We start from the raw sequence: 23,101 nt of genomic DNA, 5'->3' as shown, positions 1-23,101 counted from the left end.
AGGCTGATTTCACATTTGCGTCTAGTAGAAAACAACAAGGCACTCAAAAATGAAAAAGTTCCGTAGGTGTTACGGGCTTGGTTGAACGCACCAAATAATAAAGATGAAATAAGATATGAGGTGCGTTCGCAGCCCGGGGCCCACCGTGCAGAGGTGACAAACTGCAGCTAAGCAATGAGGAGAGAGGTGTGTACGAGGAAGCCGGACACCGGTGGGTAACCACTGACCCGGTGCTCGCTGGGACAAACTCCGTTACCTCACGGAGTTCGCACCAGCCGGCGAATAAATGAGACCTGTTAAGATCACAGGTAACACCAATGTGAACCACTGCTCTGCGCGGGTGCAATGTCTGCCCTGGCAGGCGCCACTAACCAGCCTGACAACTGAGCTGGAACGCGCACGAACGGCGTACGGTGCTACTCTGGCGGACGCTGCGGTAGCAGTGGTTCAAGAGGCATGTACTCGCTGACATCCCAGGGCGCTAGAGAGTGATGAATAGTTACACTGCAGCGCTAAGCAGTGTCAGAGCAACGGTGCTGACTATGATTCCTAAACCCTAACTCATGCGTAATATCCAAGGAGGGAGAATCTTAATGAGTCAATCACCAGTCTCATACATCCGTCATCACAAATACACTAAACACGATAGCCTCAGAGTCTATCATAGCGCATGGCGGGACAGCCATGCGAACCTTTTATAGCGACGTCCTTCCGGGACCCTCCTGAAGATCAAATGAGAGCAGGAGAAGGATCCCTGAGTGTGACTCCCGATCCCCAATGGGAGATCGTCCCACGAGCATGCTCAGTAGACCGAAGGAAGGACTCTGGAGTCTTTTGCTGATGACCAGGCTGCATTGCCATAACTGGGCCAGAGGTGGCAGCACAAACCGAGCCCACAATGCTGGTGTGAGCAGAAGGCCAGGATCGAGGAGTCTGCTGAGCAGACTCCATTGCGGCTGAAGGGGAATGGGAGACCGTCGACGGCAAGGCTCGGGATTACCGCTGTACAGCGCCCGGAACCCAACGCCTAACAGTAGGAGGTGCACAAGTAGGGTATCCAGCCCGTAATACAAATAAAAATGATGAACTTGGCACTCAATTGCGTGAAAAAATTGATTCCATTTTATTGATATCCAGATAACATGTATTCTAAACGTTTTCGGTCCAACACAGGATCTTCATCAGAGAATTGTCATAAGATTTACTGGATGCTGCTTTAGTAGCTATGTGTTTTATATAGCGCTAATGTATTGCGACAAACGTCGCTATGGGATGCCGCTGTGATGGTGGCAACTACAGGCGTGCGGTATGTACCGTTTTGAGCAGAGGACGTCTGCTGTTATCTGGATGCCAATAAAATGGAATCAATTTTTTCACGCAATTGAGTGCCAAGTTCATCATTGTTATTCACATTTGCGTCTGTTTGTGCAGCGTTTCATCCACAGCAATCCATATGCGTAATTTTTCACTATCTTTAACATGGTGCACGCAGGAGCATGCGTTTGCATGCATTGTTATTCGGTGTGAGGTGGGGTCCGGCGTACACAACATGTTGGATTTTTGTAAGCAGCAAAAATCCGTCAAATAAGCGCATGCTGATGAGAGAGTCAAATAAACGCATTACTGTCTATGTACACACATGCATTCTATACGCATGCGTTTTTTAATGATTTGGTCCAGGAAGTGATTCAACCACATGCTATTTGAGATCTCTATAAAAGGAAGTGTGGACACAGCAAGGCCATAACTCTCTGGCCGATACCACAACACTGGCTATGTAAGTATAGAACCTTAGAAAAGGTCATCCTCCCTCACTGCTGTTTGTACTAAAAAAATTTCTGTTTACTTTTAGACGTGTTGACTGGCCTGGTACAGTGGTTGGCTCCTGGTGCAGGGGGTTTCTCCAGTTCTTCTCCTGGTGCTGCTTTCTGTCATGGTGAGGACAACACTGTTTATGTAAGTATAGAAACTTTGGAAAGGTCTCTCTGAATGCTTTTTCTGTTCCTTGTAGACTGGCCGATTCTCTCTGGCGCAGTGGGTGTCTCCTGGTGCAGCGGTTTTCTACTGGTCGTCTCCTGGTGCTGTGGTTGTCACCTGTTGCTGCCGTCCGTCCCTGGCCTGTGCTGACTGCTGTGGTGTTGGACTACTGCCTGTAATGTAAGTGTTGTCCTTTTTTTTTTTGGTCTACATTGTTTTTGGATCTTTACATGTTTAATTTTTCTTCTGTTCTTTTCTGTACTGTTTCACTTGACTGCTGCCTACTCTTCAAAATGTCCTCAAGTGAAGAACAGATTTCTTTCCAGAGTGGACCCGACGAAGATTATGTAATCACATTTGCTATACTGATTGGTGTGTATTGACTGACAATACTACACGTGTTAAATCATTTAATTTCTTTACAGGTACCTGGCAGTGATGTAGAGCAGGTGCAGTCCAGTGGAGAGGATTGGTATGTATTGACTGACAATACTACACGTGTTAAATCATTTAATTTCTTTACAGGTACCTGGCAGTGATGAAGAGCAGGAGCAGTCCAGTGGAGAGGATTCTTCCCAGGGTCGTCGGGCTCATGTGTTTCAGAAGGAAAGACGGGGTGTAAGTATTCTTTTCATCAGAGTAGTAATACAATTTTGTTTTCAGTTTTACTTAACATTCTTTTTTCTATTTTATCTAAAGGTTTCACAACGGGAAGAAGTCACACTGGATATAGACAACGAACAACTAACTAATCCACCTTGTGCAAGAGCGAGTACCGCTGTGGGACACCCATGACCATCAGCACTCTGACAATGTGGTGATTCGTTGGCTCTGGGAAGAAGTGGCAACATCGCTGCTGCCTGGTTGGGACCATGCCACGCTGCGAACCACAACTGATTTTGGTAAGTATTGCAATGTGGTCTGGACCGGCAGTGAACCTGTGAACGGATGTGCTTTGTTTTCTAATTTTTTTTTTTTTTTGTACCTTCAGAGTGAAGCGAATCAAAATCCGTTGGCGCTCAGTGAAGGACCACTTCAACAAGGACATGAGAAAGGAGGTTCGGGTTCGAAGTAGTTCTGCTCCAAGGTTCTGCAAATACAAGTACCACCGAGACCTTGCCTTTTTGAGGCCTGCGCTTGCTCAGCGAACGCAAGTATATAATTTTTTTTTCTTTTTACTAATGTATAATTATTTTCCACACACTGAAGCAGGAGCAGCAAAACACAACCTTGATTTTTGTACTAATGTTTTTCTCTTTTCCACACAGAATCTGGTGCATTATCCCATAACCCGGATCATCCTCATTTGAAGTGGCCCCTCATCTACCAGCCACTGAACAGATACAGTCCCAGTCATCCAACAGCGATGGAGCAACCTTGCAGGCTTCACAGGCTGGAGAAGAGGCAGACGGTCCATCAGGTTTTCCCCTCTGCCTCTGCTGGGTCTTCTCGTCAGCGGCAAAGGGCCTGGGGAGATGTCAGGCATGCCTGAGTTTCTGCAATTAAAGGGAATCTGTCACCCCATTTTCGGCCTATAAGCTGCGACCACAGCCATCAGGGACTTATCTACAGCATTCTGTAATGCTGCAGATAAGCCCCCGATGCAACCTGAAAGATAAGAAAAACAAGTTAGATTATACTCACAGGGGGGCGCGGTCCGCTGCGGTGGCTGTTGCAGTCCGGTCCGGCACCCCCCATCTTATAGAGATGACGTTCTCCTTCTTACTTCTGCCGCGGCTCCTGCGCAGGCGTACTTTCTCTGCCCTGTTGAGACCGGGAAAGGTCAGAGAGGTCCGGCGCCTGCACACTGCAGTACTCTGCTCTCAACAGGGCAGAGTAGTGCGCCTGCGCCGCAACGGGAAGCAAAGAAGAGGACGTCATCATCTCTAGAAGATAGGAGTCGCCGGACCGGACCGCGACACCCATCGGTGTGTGTAAAAGTGTTGAAAATAAAAGTTGTATTTTGTTAGCACTATATCTTGTCTTATTTGGATCTTTAGGCGCCGCCGTCGACACAAACACACTATTTTTGAGGTAAGGTACGACATAAACACTTTATTTTTGACGGAAGGTAGGTAGTTTATATTTTTCTCACATGTACATTTTAACACAGATATGTAATATTAGACATTACAGGTATGTTTTAATTTAAACATAGCAGGTACAAAACATAACAGGTATATTTAACTTAGCGGCTTAAATCTTTTCATCTTGCTATGCCACACGTCCATTATCTGAATCAAAGTAAGCTGCAAACTTATCCCTCCATCTGGGCAACTACCACTGTGGTTCTCAGAGGGTGAAATTGGTAATCATGCTATGTAACAGGTTCCTCAGGTTGTAAGCTTGATCGCTCTTTTACCATGATGTAGTTGTGCAGAACAACAAATGCTTTCACAACCTCATCAATAGTATCAATTTTTAGATTAATGGATGTGCACAAAACGCGCCATTTCGATACCAGCAATCCAAATGCACACTCCATGGTTCTTCGTGCCCTTGTCAGTCTGTAGTTTAAAATTTTTTTTGTGTGATTTAAGTTCTGACTTGAGTATGATTTAATGAGGTAAGCACACATTTGGAACGCCTCATCACCACCAACAACAAAAGGCATTGGCGGTCTATCAGTGTTGGGAAGAGGTCATGGCGTCAGAAAATTAAAATCATTCTTCTACAGACGTTGGCCCATGTCCGAGTTTTTGAACGTCTGCGAGTCATTGGCTCGTCCAAATGAGCCAATGTCCACGGCAACAAATCTACAATCGGCATCAGCAATAGCCATTAGAACAATGGAAAAATATTTTTTAGAATTGAAGTACTCTGTTCCACTTCCAGCTGGTTTCATAATCCTAATGTGTTTGCCGTTCACAGCCCCAACACAGTTAGGAAAATTACAAATTTCCTGGAATTTGGAAACATTTTCAAACCAGAGTTCACTCGTGGGTTGGGGAGGAATTCTTGCTGTAGAATGCCAAATAAAGCAAGACAAGCATCTAGAATAAGACGAGACAGGGTGGATACTCTAATCCTGAATTGGAAATGTAACGATGACAATGTCACTCCAGTAGCCAGGAATCTGTGGAAAAGAAAATGAAAAACAAAAAATTAGTACACTGCTTAGGGATAGGGTTAGAGATAGGGTTGTTTGTGACAGGAGTTTATTTTTCAACACTACGTACCTCAGTGTGACCAAGAGACGTTCCTCAGCAGGAATTACTCGACAGAGCTGTGTGTTCTGCCTGTCGATGTATCCTTGGACACGTAGCAGCAAGTCAGGGAAGCTCTGTTGCGACATCCTCTTGTAGTAAAAAAACTTCTCCGGGTTTTGCTGCAGCTCAGTGTACAAAGTGGTAGGCTCCATGGCTCTCTCGGAGTTCAAGGATAGGGTGTTACCAATAGCGACGACGACATCTTCTCAGTCTTTCTCTCCTTCTGTGTTCTTGACAAGCAAAACCAAGGCAGCAGCCAACTTCAGTTGTAAATCCAGATCTTCTAGGAAGCTGTCCAGGTCAAGATCCATCTGGCAGCTAGATACAGCAGCCAAAGACAAGTATTTCCTCAGTGCAGCGTGTCTATCTATATAGAAATCCCATGAGACACACCTACTGGCTGTCTGATGTCAAGGAAAAGCTACTGGAAAAAATTGGAAATTTCTAACGCATGCGCATTAAAAACGCAAACAAATGCAAAAACGCACACACGCATGCAAACGCTGTGTTTTTTGCGCCATGCGCAAGATGATGCGGATAAAAAAAACAGCTGCGTTAACATGCTTTTGGGAATGTGGATGATATGCAGCGGACTCAAACGCAAATGTGAACCTAGCCTAATGTGAAACCAGCCTTAAGGCCCCGTCACACACAGCAATCTCACTAGCGAGATCGCTGATTTTGTGACGCCACAGCGATCTCACCAGCGAGATCGCTGTGTGTGATGGGGATCAGCGACCTGCCCCCCTGACGGGTATTGCTGATCGTGCACGGCCGTTTTTTGATTGTTACTCTCCCGCTGGACAGCGCGTCTAAGGTAAATATCGGGTTACTAAGTGACTAGAAACCTGCATGCTGGCAGCTCCCGACGCGAGCATGCAGGTTTCTAAGGTACACATCGGGTAACTAAGTGACGCGCGTCACTTAGTAACCCGATGTGTACCTTAGAAACCAGCGTCCTCGCTGGTGCTGATCGCCGGTGAAGCTGTCTGTTTGGCAGCTCACCAGCTATCATGCAGCGACACACCAGCGATCCTGACAAGGTCGTATCGTTGTCGGGATCGAAGGTGCATCGTTTAAGGTACTGTCACACTAAGCGATATCGCTAGCAATATCGCTATAACTTGTGACATTATAGCGATAATGCTAGCGACATCGCTGTGTCTGATACTTACCTACGACTGGCTCCCCCGTTATCGCTGATCGCGCGAGAAAGTCCAGGACTGTTTCTCGTCGTCCGCTTCCTGCTGGGCTTCATGTGGAGAGATGAGCGTGGACGCGGGCGGGAGGACGCAGGATCGCCTAGTGTGACAGGTAAGTAGCGACCCCCGTCCCCAGCGATGTCGCTGGTGAGATCTGCCTGTGTGGCAGCTCACTAGCGACCACTTAGCGATGTACCGCATCATATCGCTGGTCGGGATCGCTGGTACATCGCTAAGTGTGACAGTACCTTTAGTGTAACGGGGCCTTTACAGCAGACGTGTTATCTCCCTGCTGAGTATTATCTCTTCTATGTGTCATAGCCGGGGCCATACTGGACTGGCAGGCTTCCTTACCCACATGGCTTTTGTGACGAATCATACTCTTCAGGAATTCCCAGACTCAGTTCCTAACTGACACCACAGTGTTTTACGAGCTGTGCTTTGCTAAGGTTTTTGAACAGTGCAGGCTAGGATATCAGGATTATGAACGGGAGCTCTCCTGTGTGTCTGCTCACATCAAGAATTAGGCCACGCCCCACTTTTGAAGCATTTGAAAAAGTCTGAAACCCCCTTTATGCTTTATTTGCAGAAATCTGAATGTCCCAGGTTAGACTCCATCAATTTAAAGACTAATGTCAGTATTTGTGGGGAAACAGGCTGCCTTGTCCACACCATGTAATTGCAAGAAATTTAAAACTTGCCATGTCCAGCAAGTCTTTCAATACTATACCCCCCACAAAGGCACTCATACTGAGCAATCATAAGTTTTTTATCCCATCATATTCATATCAAAACTTTTAGCTGAAATTTTCACATAACAGCAGCGCGGCCCTGCATTTTGCAGCATTTGGAGATCATCTCAACAACAAAAAATGCACCAAGTTACAGCCCTATATAATCTATCAGTATATCTTGGAGTAGAAGAAAACTACAAAAAATACAGACACCAAGTACTATACTATAAGAGTGCTTGCATAATGTTACCAAAACAAAATAAAGAAATTATTCAAAAAACTAAATTATCAACTGAATAATATAATATTTAGTAAAACAAAGAAAATAGTTAAGAAATACTATAATAGACTTTTATTAAAGGAAACTTGTCAGCACAATTTTTTTAAAATATAGGTATGAACATAATGGCGCTTTTATACTGATTTAATAGATACCTGTAAGGAAGAAATCCACATCCTGGTGACTGTTTAATTCACGTTGGATGTTTTGGTGCAATATCCTCTTTGGGCATCAGGGCGGCAACGCATGCACAGAATGAGATGTTGACTCTTAGGGTGGTTTCACATTAGCGCTTTTTAAGCGCACGCACGGCCGGGGGTAGCTCCGCCCCCGAGCCGGCTCTCTGCCCGGCGTGCCCGCCCCTTGCTTGTAGCGCCGCCTCCTAGCGGACAGCGGCGCCTGCGATCGGCGCACCCTATCTTTAGCATAGGGTGCGCAGATCGTGCGCAGGCCGTGCGCTAGTTGCGCTTTGACCTGCGCTGCGCACTTTTGACGGTGCGCCGTGCGCGCCAAAATCGAACTTCTCGGATTTTGGCGCGCACGGCGCACCGTCAAAAGTGCGCAGCGCAGGTCAAAGCGCAACTAGCGCACAGCCTGCGCACGATCTGCGCACCCTATGCTAAAGATAGGGTGCGCCGATCGCAGGCGCCGCTGTCCGCTAGGAGGCGGCGCTACAAGCAAGGGGCGGGCACGCCGGGCAGAGAGCCGGCTCGGGGGCGGAGCTACCCCCGGCCGTGCGTGCGCTTAAAAAGCGCTAATGTGAAACCACCCTAAGAGTCAACATCTCATTCTGTGCATGCGCTGCCGCCCTGATGCCCAAAGAGGATATTGCACCAAAACATCCAACGTGAATTAAACAGTCACCAGGATGTGGATTTCTTCCTTACAGGTATCTACAAGCAAGGGGCGGGCACGCCGGGCAGAGAGCCGGCTCGGGGGCGGAGCTACCCCCGGCCGTGCGTGCGCTTAAAAAGCGCTAATGTGAAACCAGCCTTAAAGGGAATCTGTCACCTCATTTTTCGCATATAAGCTGAAGCCACCGCCATTAGGGGCTTATCTATAGCATTCTATAATAAAGTTTATAACGTACGTAACGTAATTTTATTATTTTTCCCTAACTAAGGGGGTGATAACGGGGGTTTGACTTACTATTTATGGCGGTTTTTATGTTTGGCGGCTGTCACACGCTAAAAGACGCTTTTTATTGTAAAATAGTTTTGGCATCACCACATTTTGAGAGCTATAATTTTTCCGTATTTTGACCCACTGAGTCATGTGAGGTCTTATTTTTTGCGGGACGAGTTGACGTTTTTATTGGTACCATTTTCGGGCACGTGACATTTTTTGATCGCTTTTTATTCCTATTTTTGGGACGCAGAATGAACAAAAACCAGCGTTTCATGAATTTCTTTTGGGGGGGTGCGTTTACACCGTTCCGCGTGCGGTAAAATTGATAAAGCGGTTTTATTCTTCGGGTCAGTACGGTTACAGCGATACCTCATTTAGGTCGTTTTTTTATGTTTTTGTCGATTTTATGCAATGAAAACTATTTTATATAAAAAATAATTATTTTTGCATCGCTTTATTCTGCGAGCTATAACTTTATTTTTTCGCTGATGATGCTGTATGGCGGCTCGTTTTTTGCGGGACAAGATGACGTTTTCAGCGGTACCATGGATATTTATATGCGTCTTTTTGATCGCGCGTTATTACACTTTTTGTTTGGCGGTATGATAATAAATCATTATTTTTTGCTTCGTTTTTTATTTTTATTTTTTTAAGGGGTTCGCTAAAAGGGTTAACTAATGGGACAGTTTTATAGGGCGGGTCATTACGGACGCGGCGATACCTAATATGTGTACTTTTATTGTTTTTTTTTTATTATTTCCAAAAAATGGATTTATTGAGGGAAGATTTTTTTTTTTTTTCTAATTTATTTGGCGATTTTTTTTAATTTATTTTTACATTTTTTTTTTAATTTTTTTTTTACTTTATTACATAGTCCCAGGTGGGACATCACTGTCCTGTGACAGATCGCTGATCTGTCACATCACAGATCACTGTGACAGATCAGCAATCTGTCACAGGCATTGAAGAAGACTTCCTCTTGCCTGCGCTTTGCAGGCACTGAGGAAGCCAGCTTCCTCAGGTCCCGAAGGCCCCCGTCGTCATCTTGGATTCGGGGGCCTGGAGGATAGGAGCCCCCCGCAGCAGCGCTGCATATTGCGCTGCCGTGGGGGCTCAGGGAAGCACGGAGGGAGCCCCCTCCTTGCCGATGCTTCCCTTTAACTCCCGGTACACCGCGATCATGTTTGATCGCGGTGTGCAAGGGGTTAACGTGTCGGGGGCGGTCCGTGACCTCCCCTGACACATAGTGCCGGGTGTCAGCTGTGATAATCAGCTGACACCCGGCCGCGATCACCGGCGCTCACCACGTGGGCGCCGCTGATCGCGGTAGACGTACTATCCCGTCCACGGTCATACGGGCCCGGGTACCGTGGACGGGATAGTACGTCGGATGTCAAGAAGGGGTTAAATCACAGAGATACGGCACACAAAAAAACTTAATAAGTAACATTTCCCACATGTTTACTTTACATCAGCACAATTTTGGAACCAAAATTTTTTTTTGTTAGGAAGTTATAAGGGTTAAAAGTTGACCAGCGGTTTCTCATTTTTGCAACACCATTTTATTTTTACGGACGACATCACATTTGAAGTCACTTTGAGGGGTCTATATGATAGAAAATACCCAAGTGACACCATTCTAAAAACTGCACCCCTCAAGGTGCTCAAAACCACATTCAAGAAGTTTATTAACCCTTCAGGTGCTTCACAGGAAATTTTTGAATGTTTAAAAAAAATGAACATTTAACTTTTTTTCCACAAAAAAAATTACTTCAGGTCCAATTTTTTTTATTTTACCAAGGGTAACAGGAGAAATTGGACTGCAAAAGTTATTGTGCAATTTGTCCTGAGAACGCTGATACCTGATATGTGGGGGGAACCACTGTTTCGGCGCATGGCAGAGCTAAGAAGGGAAGGAGCGCCGTTTGACTTTTTCAATGCAAAATTGGCTGGAATTCAGATCGGACGCCATGTCACGTTTGGAGAGCCCCTGATGTACCTAAACAGTGGAAACCCCCCATAAATAACACCATTTTGGAAACTAGACCCCCCAAGGAACTTATCTAGATGTGTGGTGAGAACATAGAACCCCCAAGGGCTTCACAGAAGTTTATAACGTACAGCCGTACAATTTAAAAAAAAAAATCACATTTTTTCCACAAAAATGATCTTTTCACCCTCAATTTTTATTTTATTGTGCAATTTGTCCTGAGTACTCTGATACCCCATATGTGGGGGTAAACCACTATTTGGGCGCATGGCAGAGCTCGGAAGCGAAGCAGCGCCATTTTACTTTTTTGGCTGGAAATGGGATTGGACGCCATGCCGCGTTTGGAAAGCCCCTGATGTGCCTAAACAGTGGAAATCCCCCACAAATGACATCATTTTGGAAACTAGACCCCCAAGGAACTTATCAAGATGTGTGGTGAGCACTTTGAACCCCCAAGTGCTTCATAGAAGCTTATAACGCCCAGGCATGACAATAAAAAAAAATCATTTTTTCCACAAACATGATCTTTTAGTCCCCAATTTTTTTATTCTCCCAAGGGTAACAGGAGAAATTGGACCCCAAAAGTTGTTGTCCAATTTGCCAATTTGTCCTGAGTCCGCTGATACCCCATATGTGGGAGAAAACTACTGTATGGGCACACGTTGGGGCTCAGAAGGGAAGTAGTGACGTTTTGGAATGCAGACTTTGATGGAATGGTTTGCTTCTGTCATGTCGCGTTTGGAGAGCCTCTGATGTGCCTAAACTGTTGAAACTCCCCACAAGTGACCCCATTTTGGAAACTAGACCCCCCACGGAACTTATCTAGATGTGTGGTGAGCACTTTGAACCCCCAAGTGCTTCACAGAAGTTTATAACGTCCGGGCGTGAAAATAAAAAAAATCATTTTTTTCCACAAAAATGATATTTTTGCCCCCAATTTTTTTATTTTCCTAAGGGTAACAGGAGAAATTGGACCCCAAAAGTTGTTTTGCAATTTGTCCTGAGTAGGCCGATACCCCTTATGTGGGGGTAAACCACTGTTTGGGCGCATGGCAGAGGTTGGAAGGGAAGAAGCACCATTTGACTTTTTCAACGCAGAATTGGCTGGAATTGAGATCAGACGCCATGTTGCGTTTGGAGAGCACCTGATGTGCCCAATCAGTGGAAATCCCCCAATCCTAACTCCAACCCTAACCCCAACACACCCCTAACGGGAAAATGGAAATACATTTTTTTTTTTTTTTTTTTTTATTATTTTTCCCTAACTAAGGGGGTGATAACGGGAGGTTTGATTTACTATTTATGGTGGGTTTTTATTTTTGGCAGCTGTTGCACGCTAAAAGACGCTTTTTATTGTAAAAATAGTTTTTGCATCACCACATTTTGAGACCCATAATTTTTCCGTATTTTGACCCACAGAGTCACGTGAGGTCTTATTTTTTTTGCGGGATGAGTTGACGTTTTTAGGGTGGTTTCACATTAGCGTTTCAGGGCGCAGCGACGGCCTGCGCACGGCCGCCGCTAAGCCCCGCCCCCTGCCGCTCCTCCTCTGGTAGCTGCATGCGTCCCCTATCTTTATCACTGGGGACGCAGGCCGTGTGCAGTATGCGTTTGGCGGCACATGCGTCCTTTTGACAGTGAGCCGAGCACAACCAAATTGCAACAGATTGCGTTTGACGCACCGTCAAAAGGACGCATGCGCCGCCAAACGCATACTGCGCATGGCCAGCGTCCCCAGTGATAAAGATAGGGGACGCAGGACGCATGCAGCGTCATGCGCCGGTAGGCGGAGCTACTGGAGGAGGCGTGGCAGGGGCGGGGCTTAGCGGCGGCTGTGCGCAGGCCGTTGCTGCGCCCTGAAACGCTAATGTGTAACCACCCTTATTGGTACCATTTTTGGGCGCGTGACATTTTTTGATCGCTTTTTATTCCGATTTTTGGGACGCAGAATGAACAAAAACCAGCATTTCAATAATTTCTTTTGGGGGGTGATAAAGCGGTTTTATTCTTCGGGTCAGTACGGTTACAGCGATACCTCATTTGTGTCGTTTTTTATGTTTTGGCGCTTTTATGCAATGAAAACAATTTTATCTAAAAAATAATTATTTTTGCACCGCTTTATTCTGCGAGCTATAACTTTTTTATTTTTCCGCTGACGACGCTGAATGGCAGCTCGTTTTTTGCGGGACAAGATGACGTTTTCAGCGGTACCATGGATATTTATATGCGTCTTTTTGATCGCGCGTTATTGCACTTTTTGTTCGGCGGTATGATAATAAATCATTATATTTTGCTTTGTTTATTTTTATTTTTTAAGGGGTTCGCTAAAGGGGTTAACAAATGGGACAGTTTTATAGGGCGGGTCGTTACGGACGCGGCGATACCAAATATGTGCACTTTTATTTTTATTTAATGAATTTATTAGGGAATTTTTTTTTGTTTTAATTTAGCGATTTTTTTTTTTTAATTATTTTTACACTTTTTTTTTTTTTACTTTATTACATTGTCCCAGGGGGGACATAGCTGTCATGTGACAGATCGATGATCTGTCACATCACAGATCACTGTGACAGATCAGCGATCTGTCACAGGCACTACACAGGCTTCCTCCTTGCCTGCGCTTTGCAGGCACTGAGGAAGCCAGCTCCCTGCAGACCCCCGAAGGTCCCTGTCGCCATCTTGGATACGGGGACCTGCAGAGAAGGAGACCCCCGCAGTAGCGCTGCACATTGCGCTGCTGTGGGGGGGCTCAGGGAAGCACGGAGGGGGCCCCCTCCCTGCCGATGCTTCCCTTTAACCCCCGGTACACCGCGATTGTGTTTGATCGCGGTGTGCAAGGGGTTAAAGTGTCGGGGGCAGTCCGTGACCGCCCCTGACACATAGTGCCGGGTGTCAGCTGTGATAATCAGTCGACACCCGGCCGCGATCAGCTGCGCTTCCCCCCGTGAGCGCAGCTGATCGCGCTAGACGTACTATCTCGTCAATGGGCATTGGGGCCCGGGGCCCATGGACGGGATAGTACGTCTGATGTCAGAAAGGGGTTAATCTTTATTTTCAGTTTTGAGTTAATGACATGCTCGTGCTCTGGGGCGGCCTGTGTGGGGGTCTTCATGTGGTGCTCTGATTAGGTATTCATCACTAAGGCTAGGGGGCAGGTCACTGAGGGATCATAATGAAATATATATATATATATATTTTTTATATCTCCTTCTGCAGGTAGGCGCTGGTGGCACCTACGCTGCAGGATGATCACATATTTAATGTGTATGTAATTCATTTCTTTCATGTTATCTTTAAACTCATCTTAAAAAAAAAAAAAAAAAAAAAAAAAAGGGTGAAATTGGCACTGGCCGCCCCTGCGCAGTCGCAGCCTTCGGTGATCTGATAGCTGATACTGCGCAGACTCCCGCAGCGCCAACTTGCTAGAGGGAAAAAAGTCCTCCTCCAAGATGGCGCCGCTGGCATCTGTTAAGTAGCAGTTATCAGTAAATGCCGATAGCTGGTAATGCGCAGGCGCTATCTTGGAGGTGGACATTTTTTTTTCTTTTTCTCTAGCAAGATGGCACCGCCTGCGCACCAGCAGCTATCGACGATTGCCAATAACTGCTATCGGTGATTGACAATAGCTGCTACTGCGCAGGCGACACCATCTTAGAGGATTTTTTTTTTCCTCTAGCAAGATGGCGCCGTCTGCGTCGTAGCAGCAGTAGCTGCTAATGCACAGGCGCCATTTTCAATGTGCGCATATGTCACGACTTTAATGAGCAGTACCACGTGACCGCTGAAGGAAGGAAGGGAAACCGTGGGAGACGCGGGGGCTGCAGAGACAGCACCAGGAGGGGGTAAGTATATGCAGTATTCACCTGTCCCCGTTCCAACGCTGCTCGCCGCTGTCTGCCGCGTCCTCTGTCAGTGACGTTTAGGCAGCAGAGGGCGCGGTGAATTGGTTAGTGCGCACTAACCACTTCACCGCACCTTCTGCTGCCTGAACAGTCACTGACAGAGGACGCGGCAGACAGCTTCGAGCAGCGATGGACCGGGGAGACAGGTGAATCTCTCAGGTGCCGGGTCCTGAGTCAGCGGCGACACTGGCACCGGTCCCCCATAGCATGCCGTTGTCCCCACCTGCTCAGGACCCGACACCAGGCCCCCAGCAACGGAGAGGTGAGTATGTCTTTTTTTTTTTTTTTTTTTTTTTAATTTGCAGCAGCGGCAGCATATGGTGCATAATCTATGGAGCATCTTACGGGGCATTTTATGGGGCATAATCTATGGAGCACTTTATGGGGCCATAATCTATGGAGCATCTTATGGGGGCATAATCTATGGAGCATAATCTATGGAGCATTTTATGGGGCCATAACCTTTATGGAGCAGCATATGGGGCATATTATTCTATGGAGCATCTTATGGGGCCATTATTAACCTTTGTGCAGCATAATATGGGATGTATGTTGTATGGAGCATTATATGGGGCTCCTGATTCAATATGGATATTCAAAAACATTTAACCTAATGATGTCTCAATTAGTTTTACTTTTATTGGTATCTATTTTTATTTTTGAAATTTACCAGTAGCTGCTGCATTTCCACCCCAGGCTTATAACGTGAGTCAATAAGTTTTCCCAGTTTTTTTGTGGCAAAATTAAGGGGGTTGGCTTGTACACAAGTATATACGGTGTATATATATCAGAGCTATATTATATACAGTATATTGTAAGGTAGCGCTTGTTGTTAGTGTTGGGGAACACTCACTTGGCTGCGATATTGTTGCATACAGAAACACTTTCCACTTAAACAGTCCAGTGCAGTTTATTATGTCTTCATAAAACGCTGAGGAACATGTTACACGTCACATGCTTACACATAGTCCATCACAATTCTTGGTACACGGTTTTAACATGCTGTCACTAAACACACGCTGGACCTCTTTGTCCAGTTACCGTGGGTGACCGCACGCCGAACAGTTCATCCCCATGTCCGGTGTTACCTCGCAGGAGCTCCTTGCTCCAGATGCCAACTCTTTGGTAGTCCTATCTCTCAGGGAAGCTGCCGAACTGGCATCACCATCCCAGACAACGCCTTGCTCACCAGGCCACCTGACAGTCCAGATCCACAGACGGACAGTAGCTCCCCCAATGCAGTGCCATCACTGGCTCTGCAAACACACGTGGCCTGACTGTGTGCCATTCAGGACGTCCGACCCCACTTTGGAACCGTCCAACACACAGGCCTCACCGGGTGCTATTCAGGGATCCGACCCTCCTCCCAGGGTCTCCCAACACACCGGCCACCAGGTCCAGAGCCTCAGCGGGTGCTATTCAGGACGTCCGTCCCCTCTTGAGACCGTCCAACACTCACGCCTCACCAGGTCCAAGGTCGCAGCACGTGCTCCAGGGATTTGATCCAACACTGACCCTCCAGGACCCTGCAGCCTGAACCATTCAGGTGCACACTCTTTCTCCCATATGACCAGACCTCAGGCACATTATATGGTACATAACCACACCCACAGGTGAGGTATCGATCACATGGTCATGACCTCACTACAAGTCCTAATACACACACAGCCACACACATACAGGCTTTACTTTGGTCGTTCAGACACACACCCCTTGGTGGGTTTGTAAGTGACTGGTCCCATCCATCTCACCAAGTCACCTGGAAGCTTCCCTAATACAGTAACAAACCCTCAGCAGTAGATCTGCTGATCAATACACGTTCCAGCTTCCATCACAGGGCCACCCACCCTGTGATACATATCAGCCATTTACAATCCTGCCACTCATCATTTCCCCATCACAATAAAGGAAATGCCTGCATGCATGTCCTGGGAAGCCTGTACAGCGCCCCCTAGCTGTCACAGGGGTCACTGCATCACACTATAATATATATATATATATATACACACACATATACATATACTCGGGTGACCTCCGAGTATTTTGGCGTGCTCCGAGATTTAGTTTTTCTCGTCTCAGCTGCATGATTTGCGACTTGTAGACAGGCTGAATACATATAGGAATTCCCTAACAAACAGGCAATCTACACATGTATTCAAGCTGTCTAGCTGTCGCAAATCATGCAGCTGAGACGACGAAATCTAAATCTCCGAGCACACCAAAATACTCGGGAGACCATCCAAGCATGCTCGGGGAGACCCGAGCAATGAGTATGCTCGCTCATCAGAAGAGAGAGGATTCAAAAAGACATAAATAAACTGGAGAAGTGGGCAGCAACTAACAGAATGGTTTTTAACAGGGAAAAATGCAAAGTACTACATCTGGGCAATAAAAATGAAAAAAACATATACAGAATGGGAGGAATAGGGCTAAGCAACAGCACACGTGAAAAAGACTTGGGTATACTAATAGATCACAGACTGAATATGAGTCAACAATGTGATGCAACAGCAAAAAAGGCAAATGCAACTGAAACTGAATGGGAGGAGACACAGATTAGATATTAGAAAAAACTTTTTGACAGTTAGAGTGATCAATGAGTGGAACAGGCTGCCACGAGAAGTGGTGAGTTCTCCTTCAATGGAAGTCTTCAGAGGCTGGACAGACATCTGACTGGGATGATTTAGCGAATCCTGCTTTGAGCAGGGGGTTGGACCAGATGGCCCAGGAGGTCCCTTCCAACTCTACGATTCTATGATTCTATGTCTCTATGATCACTAAACAGCACATATCCAATAAGCGGGTTGCACAAGCCTCCACAGCAAAGCATCCAATACTTGCCCTAATTCAGATAAAGTGGAAAAAAAAGGGAAGGCAGCACACCATAGACTTCAAGTGAAAAAATGTGGATTTTATTCAGACCCACATGGCACGGCACGTTTCGGCTCCCACTGAGCCTTTTTCAAGCCTTGAGTGCCGACTTCCCTTTTTTTCAATATAATATTATAATATAGATAGATAGATATATGATATCTATCTATATGTAATATTTTTTAAATGAACTTAAAGGATAACATGAAAGAAATGAATTACATGCACATTATATATGACTGCTGAACAAGACTTTTTTTAAATATATATAATATTTGTTTTGTAAAATAGGGGAGCAGGTCAGTGACCTGTCAGAAGCCATACATATGAATACCTAATCAGAGCACCACATTAAGACGACCCCCCCTCGTCCCACCACGAAGCACGAGAATTTGAAAAGAAAGAATAAACAGCCACAAGACGGGATTCATCAACCAAGGTATCAATTTAATCAGTATAACGACGCCGACCTGACAATGTCTATAGGTTGCCGAGAACAATCCTGCTGACATGTTCCCTTTAAAAAAGTCAGGCACAACAGTTTTCATCATTTAGCTGGAAAGCATAGCACTGAATGGAGTGTGAATAAAGCTTTATAGACCATAACTAAGAATCAGACTTGCAGTCTACTCAATGGGGACGATTTATAAATACTTTATTATTCTTAATAAGTGCAAGACTAGACAGTAGAGTTGGTGATAATCTATTTGCAGGACTTGGCCCATCAGCCATGTCAGGATTCTGTGACCAGCGGACCGCCTTGTACTTCCTGACATCTGTGGCTCCATTAGGGTATGTTCACACTGGGTGTTTTTGCTGCGTTTTTTAATCCTAATTTTCAGCTGCTTTTCACAGTACCAGCAAAGCCTATGAGATGTCAGAAATCTCATGCACACACATTGCTTTTTTGTGTCATCAGGAATTTTTGCTTTGCTGCTTTTTTTGGACATAGAGCATGTCACTTAGGCTAGTTTCACATTAGCGTTTACGGCCGCAGCGTCGGGCTGCGCACGGCCGCCGCTAAGCTCCGCCCCCTGCCACGCCTCCGCCGGTAGCTCCGCCTACGGACGCATGACGCTGCATGCGTCCCCTATCTTTAGCACTGGGGACGCAGGCCGTGCACAGTATGCGTTTGGCGGTGCATGCGTCCTTTTGACGCTGCGCCGAGCGCACCAAATTGCAACGTGTTGCGTTTGGCGCTGGTCGGTGCAGTGTCAAAAGGACGCATGCGCCGCCAAACGCATACTGCGCACTGCCTGCGCCCCCAGTGCTAAAGATAGGGGACGCATGCAGCGTCATGCGTCCGTAGGCGGAGCTACCTGCGGAGGCGCGGCAGGGGGCGGGGCTTAGCGGCGGCCGTGCGCAGCCCGACGCTGCGGCCGTAAACGCTAATGTGAAACTAGCCTTAGTTCAGCGTTTTTGCACCGTTTTCCACCCAGCTGGCTTGAATGGGTGTTGAAAAAACTCTGCAAAAACACAGCAAAAAACGCAGGTATCATTATTTGCAGCGCTTTTTCTGCAGAAAAGTCATGGACATTAGAATGGACAAAAACACAAAAAAACGCACCCAAAAAAAAAAATGCACCAAAACCGCAGCAAAAAACAAACCTAGACCTGCGTTTTTGCAGCAGCTTCTTTCCTGCCAAGAAATCAGGTTTTGCTGCAGCAAAAAAGCCCAGTGTGAACTTACCCTTAATTAGCTTTTCTGCCACAATTTCACACCCTGCTAGGCCTAAACAGAAGAGGAACCAAGGATGACATCAGGTAAGAGTTGGTCCTTGTAATTGGTTGTTACCTGTGGGTCTTGAGAACCTCGCAGTACATCGCACAATGCTGGAATAATCAATGGATCTTTGACAGCTTCTTTTAGCTGAGCAGTGGCCTGAAAAAGTGGAGGAGAAATTTGTAAGCCATAATTTGCACTGTTTTAGAAAAAGAAAATAAACTCCACACTTTTCATATTAACAATAGTGTAAGATGAAGCGCTATACTCCAGTCTTACTCCAGCATAGCTAATTAAAGGAAGTTTCCAGTGTCCTCAGGTGCAGTTTATTTAAAAATCAAACAAAATGTTCTTTAGGGTATGGGCACAAACTGCGGATTCCGCAGCGGTTTTGGCCGCTGCGGACCCGCAGCAGTTTTAGCTGCGGTGTACAGTACCATTCAAATGAATGGTAAAAAAAAAAAAACCGCTGTGTAGACGTTGCGGAAAAATCCGAGCGGATTTGCTGCGGTTTTGAAACCGCAGAAAGAATTGACATGTCAATTCTTTCTGCGGAATCCGCAGTGGGTTCCTATCTCCACTATTGTGGAGATGGTGAATCCGCAGGACCAAACCGCAGGCAAAACCGCATATAAGGCCTCTTTCACACTTCAGTTTTTTGCATCAGTCAAAATCCCCCAAAAGGACGGATGGCGGATCCGTTTTAGTACTGATGACAACGGATGCCACCCGTCCATTTTTTGAGAGAGAGAGAGAGAGAGAGAGAGAGAGAGAGAGAGAGAGAGAGAGAGAGAGAGAGAGAGAGAGAGAGAGAATGAATTTTGTTTTTGTCCGGCACCCAGAAAGAATTTCGGGTTAAATTAGTGTCTGGAGGATCCGCCAGAGAAAAAAACGTTGCAAGCTCCGTTTTGAAATCTTTGAGGATGGAGACGGACAGCAACTTTTGGCGGATCCTCAAAAAAAACGGATACAACGGACGGCAATCCGTCACAATCTGCCAATAATGGAAGTCAATGGGGAAAAAAACGGATCCTCAAAAGAAAATTGCGGATCCGTTTTTTTCAAAACCTGGCGGATTGTGACTGATTGTAAAAAACTGAAGTGTGAAAGAGGCCTAATCCGCAGGTCTTTTGACCTGCGGTTTATCTGCGGTTTTTGCAAAATCCGTGCGGATTAATCCACAGCGTCTGCACACACCCTTACTCACCCCTCCCTGGGTCATGTGCAGAGTGTCTCTGCCGATGCCCCTGGTGTCTGCAGTGCTGACGGTACAACATCAGCATTGCAGAAAATCAGTGAGCTCAGTGGCTCTGAGTGGCTTGTGCTGTCAACTTGGGCAGAGACACTGAGCTCACCAATTGGCTGCAGCGCTGTAAACAATAACAGACATCGGGAGCAGCGGTGGAAACTAAAAGCTGGACCCGGGGAGATTGAGTAAAGCATAGTTTGCTTTCATTTAAAATAAGCTACACCTAGGAATCTACAAAACATCTGTAAAAACAGTCTAATACACTTATATTGTAAATAGTCACGTTCACGGCCATTTTTGAAAACGAATAATCTGCAATAAAAAAAATGAAAACATGGCCATTTTCATTCAATTTGCGGATCAAACTCCCCTATTAAAGTGAAAGGGTCTGCCAGAAAAAACAAACAATCCATGTGTCATCCTTGTTTGTTTTTGTTTCTGTTTAATGGATGGAAGTTTTGGGGGGAAAAAAAATTCTGTGTATGAGAAAAAAATAACACGCATCAGTAACAAACAGACCAAAAATAAATTAAAATTGAGCGCCAAAAAAAGACATCTGAATGCGACCTATTTATTACACAGCCATCCATTAAACAGACTAGACACCTTGTTATACATCACTTTAAGGCTATGTGCACACGCTGCGGATTCTGCTGCAGATCCACTGCGGATTTGGCCTCTGTGGATCCGCAGCAGTTCTGCAGACAATGTACAGTACAATGTAAGTCTATGTGATTTACATTCTGCTGTGCTCATGCTGCGGATTTTCAACTGCAGAAAAGCTGTGGTTTTGAATCCGCAGAAAGAATTGACATGTCAATTCTGCTGCGGTTTGCCACCTATTCCATTGTCCAGGTGTCAAACCGCAGGGGAAAACCGCAGGTAAAACCGCAGGTCATTTTAGCTGCGGTTTTACCTGCGGATCCACAGATACAAATCTGTGGGTGAATTGTGCACATAGCCTTATGGTGACCATGCAATGAAAAAAAAAAAAAAAACTAGCTACCACAGAATGGTATATTAAAAAATATTTATTCTTTAATAAATATTTATTTATTCTTTAATAAATAATTTAATAATAAAAACAATTAGCAAGGAAAGGTGCAAAACACAATGAAGAGGGACTACAATGCCATGGGATATCCCACAATAAACAAAAACCAACCACAATAAACCGGTGTGATTTGTCACATTGAGCTCTGTTCAGGGTATGATTTTTGGCTATGTCCAAGGTATATTGCTGGACCTGGGGACCGTGAACAAAGCACAGTTTGCTTTTATTTAAAATGAGCTTCACCTAAACGAGAAAGCCTTTTTAAAACAAGCCTAATTCACTTATATTATTAATTATAACTTAGTTTGTAACCATTTCTGCAAACCGATCATCAGCAATATTTAAAAAAAAATGGAAACATGACATTTTATATTCAGTTTCCGGATCAAACTCACCTATTCACGTGAAAGTCTCCACAACCTACATTTTTCATGTGTGCATAGGTTCCATGAACCAGGGATTTTCTATTCACTAGACAGGTGTTATTTTCACTATATAAGAAAGTGCAATCTTATAGCCATGAGGCAGTAGGGATGAGCGGACACATGGAAGTTCGGGTTCAACCGAACTTTAGTCCAAAGTAATGAATGGGGACCCGAACTATGGAGCTGGAAAACTCTCTGTCTACATCAGTAGAGTAGGTAAGGTCACTGATTGGCTGCAGCGTTGTCAACGTGACGTCAGTGCTGCAAACACTAGGAGGATGAGCAAAGCAGTTTTCAGTTAGTAGTTGAAAACCACTTATAGGAAAAACTTTAATGGAAGGGGGACAACCTCTGTAACGGATAACGTGCAGTGTTTTGTTTTTATAATGACTGACACCGGCCACTAAATGCCAATACAGGGTTTGGTGGCTCCTGACATAAACACCTAATGGAGAAAGACTGAAGAGCCGCTATCTAGTCACACATGCCGGCACTGAGACACTACGCGCTGCCCGGACCCCACCAGACCGTCCCCATAGGATGGAGCCCAACATTGGCAATCCAGTGGCCATCTTGGCTTCCTCAGCAGCCTCACCATGGCAGGACGCTCCCCAGTAGCTGGGTGACCAGGCCTCAGTGCCATACTGAGGACACCACAGTGCTCACTCATTGTACCTCAGCAATGAAGGTGCCGAACACTCCTGTGCCCTACACGTTCCTACAGATGTCCCCCAGTGTCAATGGTGGACGCAGAAGTGTGAGGGGAGGTGGTAGAGACTGGAGACATGGGTGACAGGATCAGCTGTGAGGTAAACAGGGGGTCAGGAGCAGGAGAGCCGCCCTCAGTCCAAACATATGTAGTGTCCCGCCATGTTCAGCATCCCTGGTGCAGTCCTCACAGTGCTGCTTCCCGTCATCCCATCCTCGGGCGGTCCTACCTGCTGGATGACAGCGTTGTCCGGCCGCAGAAGATTAGTCAGTATAGCCTCTAGTATGTGCGCCATGATACCGAACGGCTTCCTTTACCAGATGGGACTACCGGTCCTGCCAAAGCCAGCAACCGGGAACTGCCACTAACTGTCTCCTCCACGTGGGTGTCAGGCAGAGCGAGGACCGAGCATAGCGCCACCTGCTGCCCGGGAGGAGAAGAGCGCGCCATTCCTCCACATGGAGGAATTCACTGGATTCAATTGTACAGAAAACAGAAAAAGAATTGGTTTTGCTATTGTAGTATTATCGCTGCATGTCTTCACATGGGCCTTTCTCTCCTTTCTCATCCTCCTTCTCTCCCTTCCTTCTCTCTCTCACCCTTTTCTTTCTCCCTCTCTCCTCATCTCTACAACTCTCTTTCTCTCTC

General features: G+C 45.9%; 1 protein-coding gene across 3 annotated transcripts in view; it reads right to left on the bottom strand.

The window, feature by feature from the left end:
• Positions 1-22,883, bottom strand: part of IPO4 (importin 4) — a 420,928-nt gene extending 398,045 nt beyond the window's left edge. For 2 of the 3 annotated variants that reach the window (XM_073575360.1, XM_073575361.1), the window contains exons 1-2: positions 22,683-22,883; positions 19,089-19,175 (exon numbers count right to left, since the gene is read on the bottom strand). In XM_073575360.1, coding sequence (XP_073431461.1) covers positions 19,089-19,175; positions 22,683-22,748 — 153 coding nt within the window. In that variant the 5' untranslated portion in view covers positions 22,749-22,883. Of the gene's footprint in view, positions 1-19,088; positions 19,176-22,419; positions 22,568-22,682 lie in introns of those variants that run through there. The other variant, XM_073575362.1, reaches the window with a different exon arrangement.
• Positions 22,884-23,101: the final 218 nt, after the last annotated feature.

This window comes from Dendrobates tinctorius, unplaced genomic scaffold (assembly GCF_039654945.1).
Source record: "Dendrobates tinctorius isolate UK_male_01 unplaced genomic scaffold, ASM3965494v1 ptg000044l, whole genome shotgun sequence".
NCBI classification, from domain to species: domain Eukaryota; kingdom Metazoa; phylum Chordata; class Amphibia; order Anura; family Dendrobatidae; genus Dendrobates; species Dendrobates tinctorius.
Note: the sequence above shows the minus strand (reverse complement) of the source record. Positions and strands in the feature narration are given on the sequence as shown.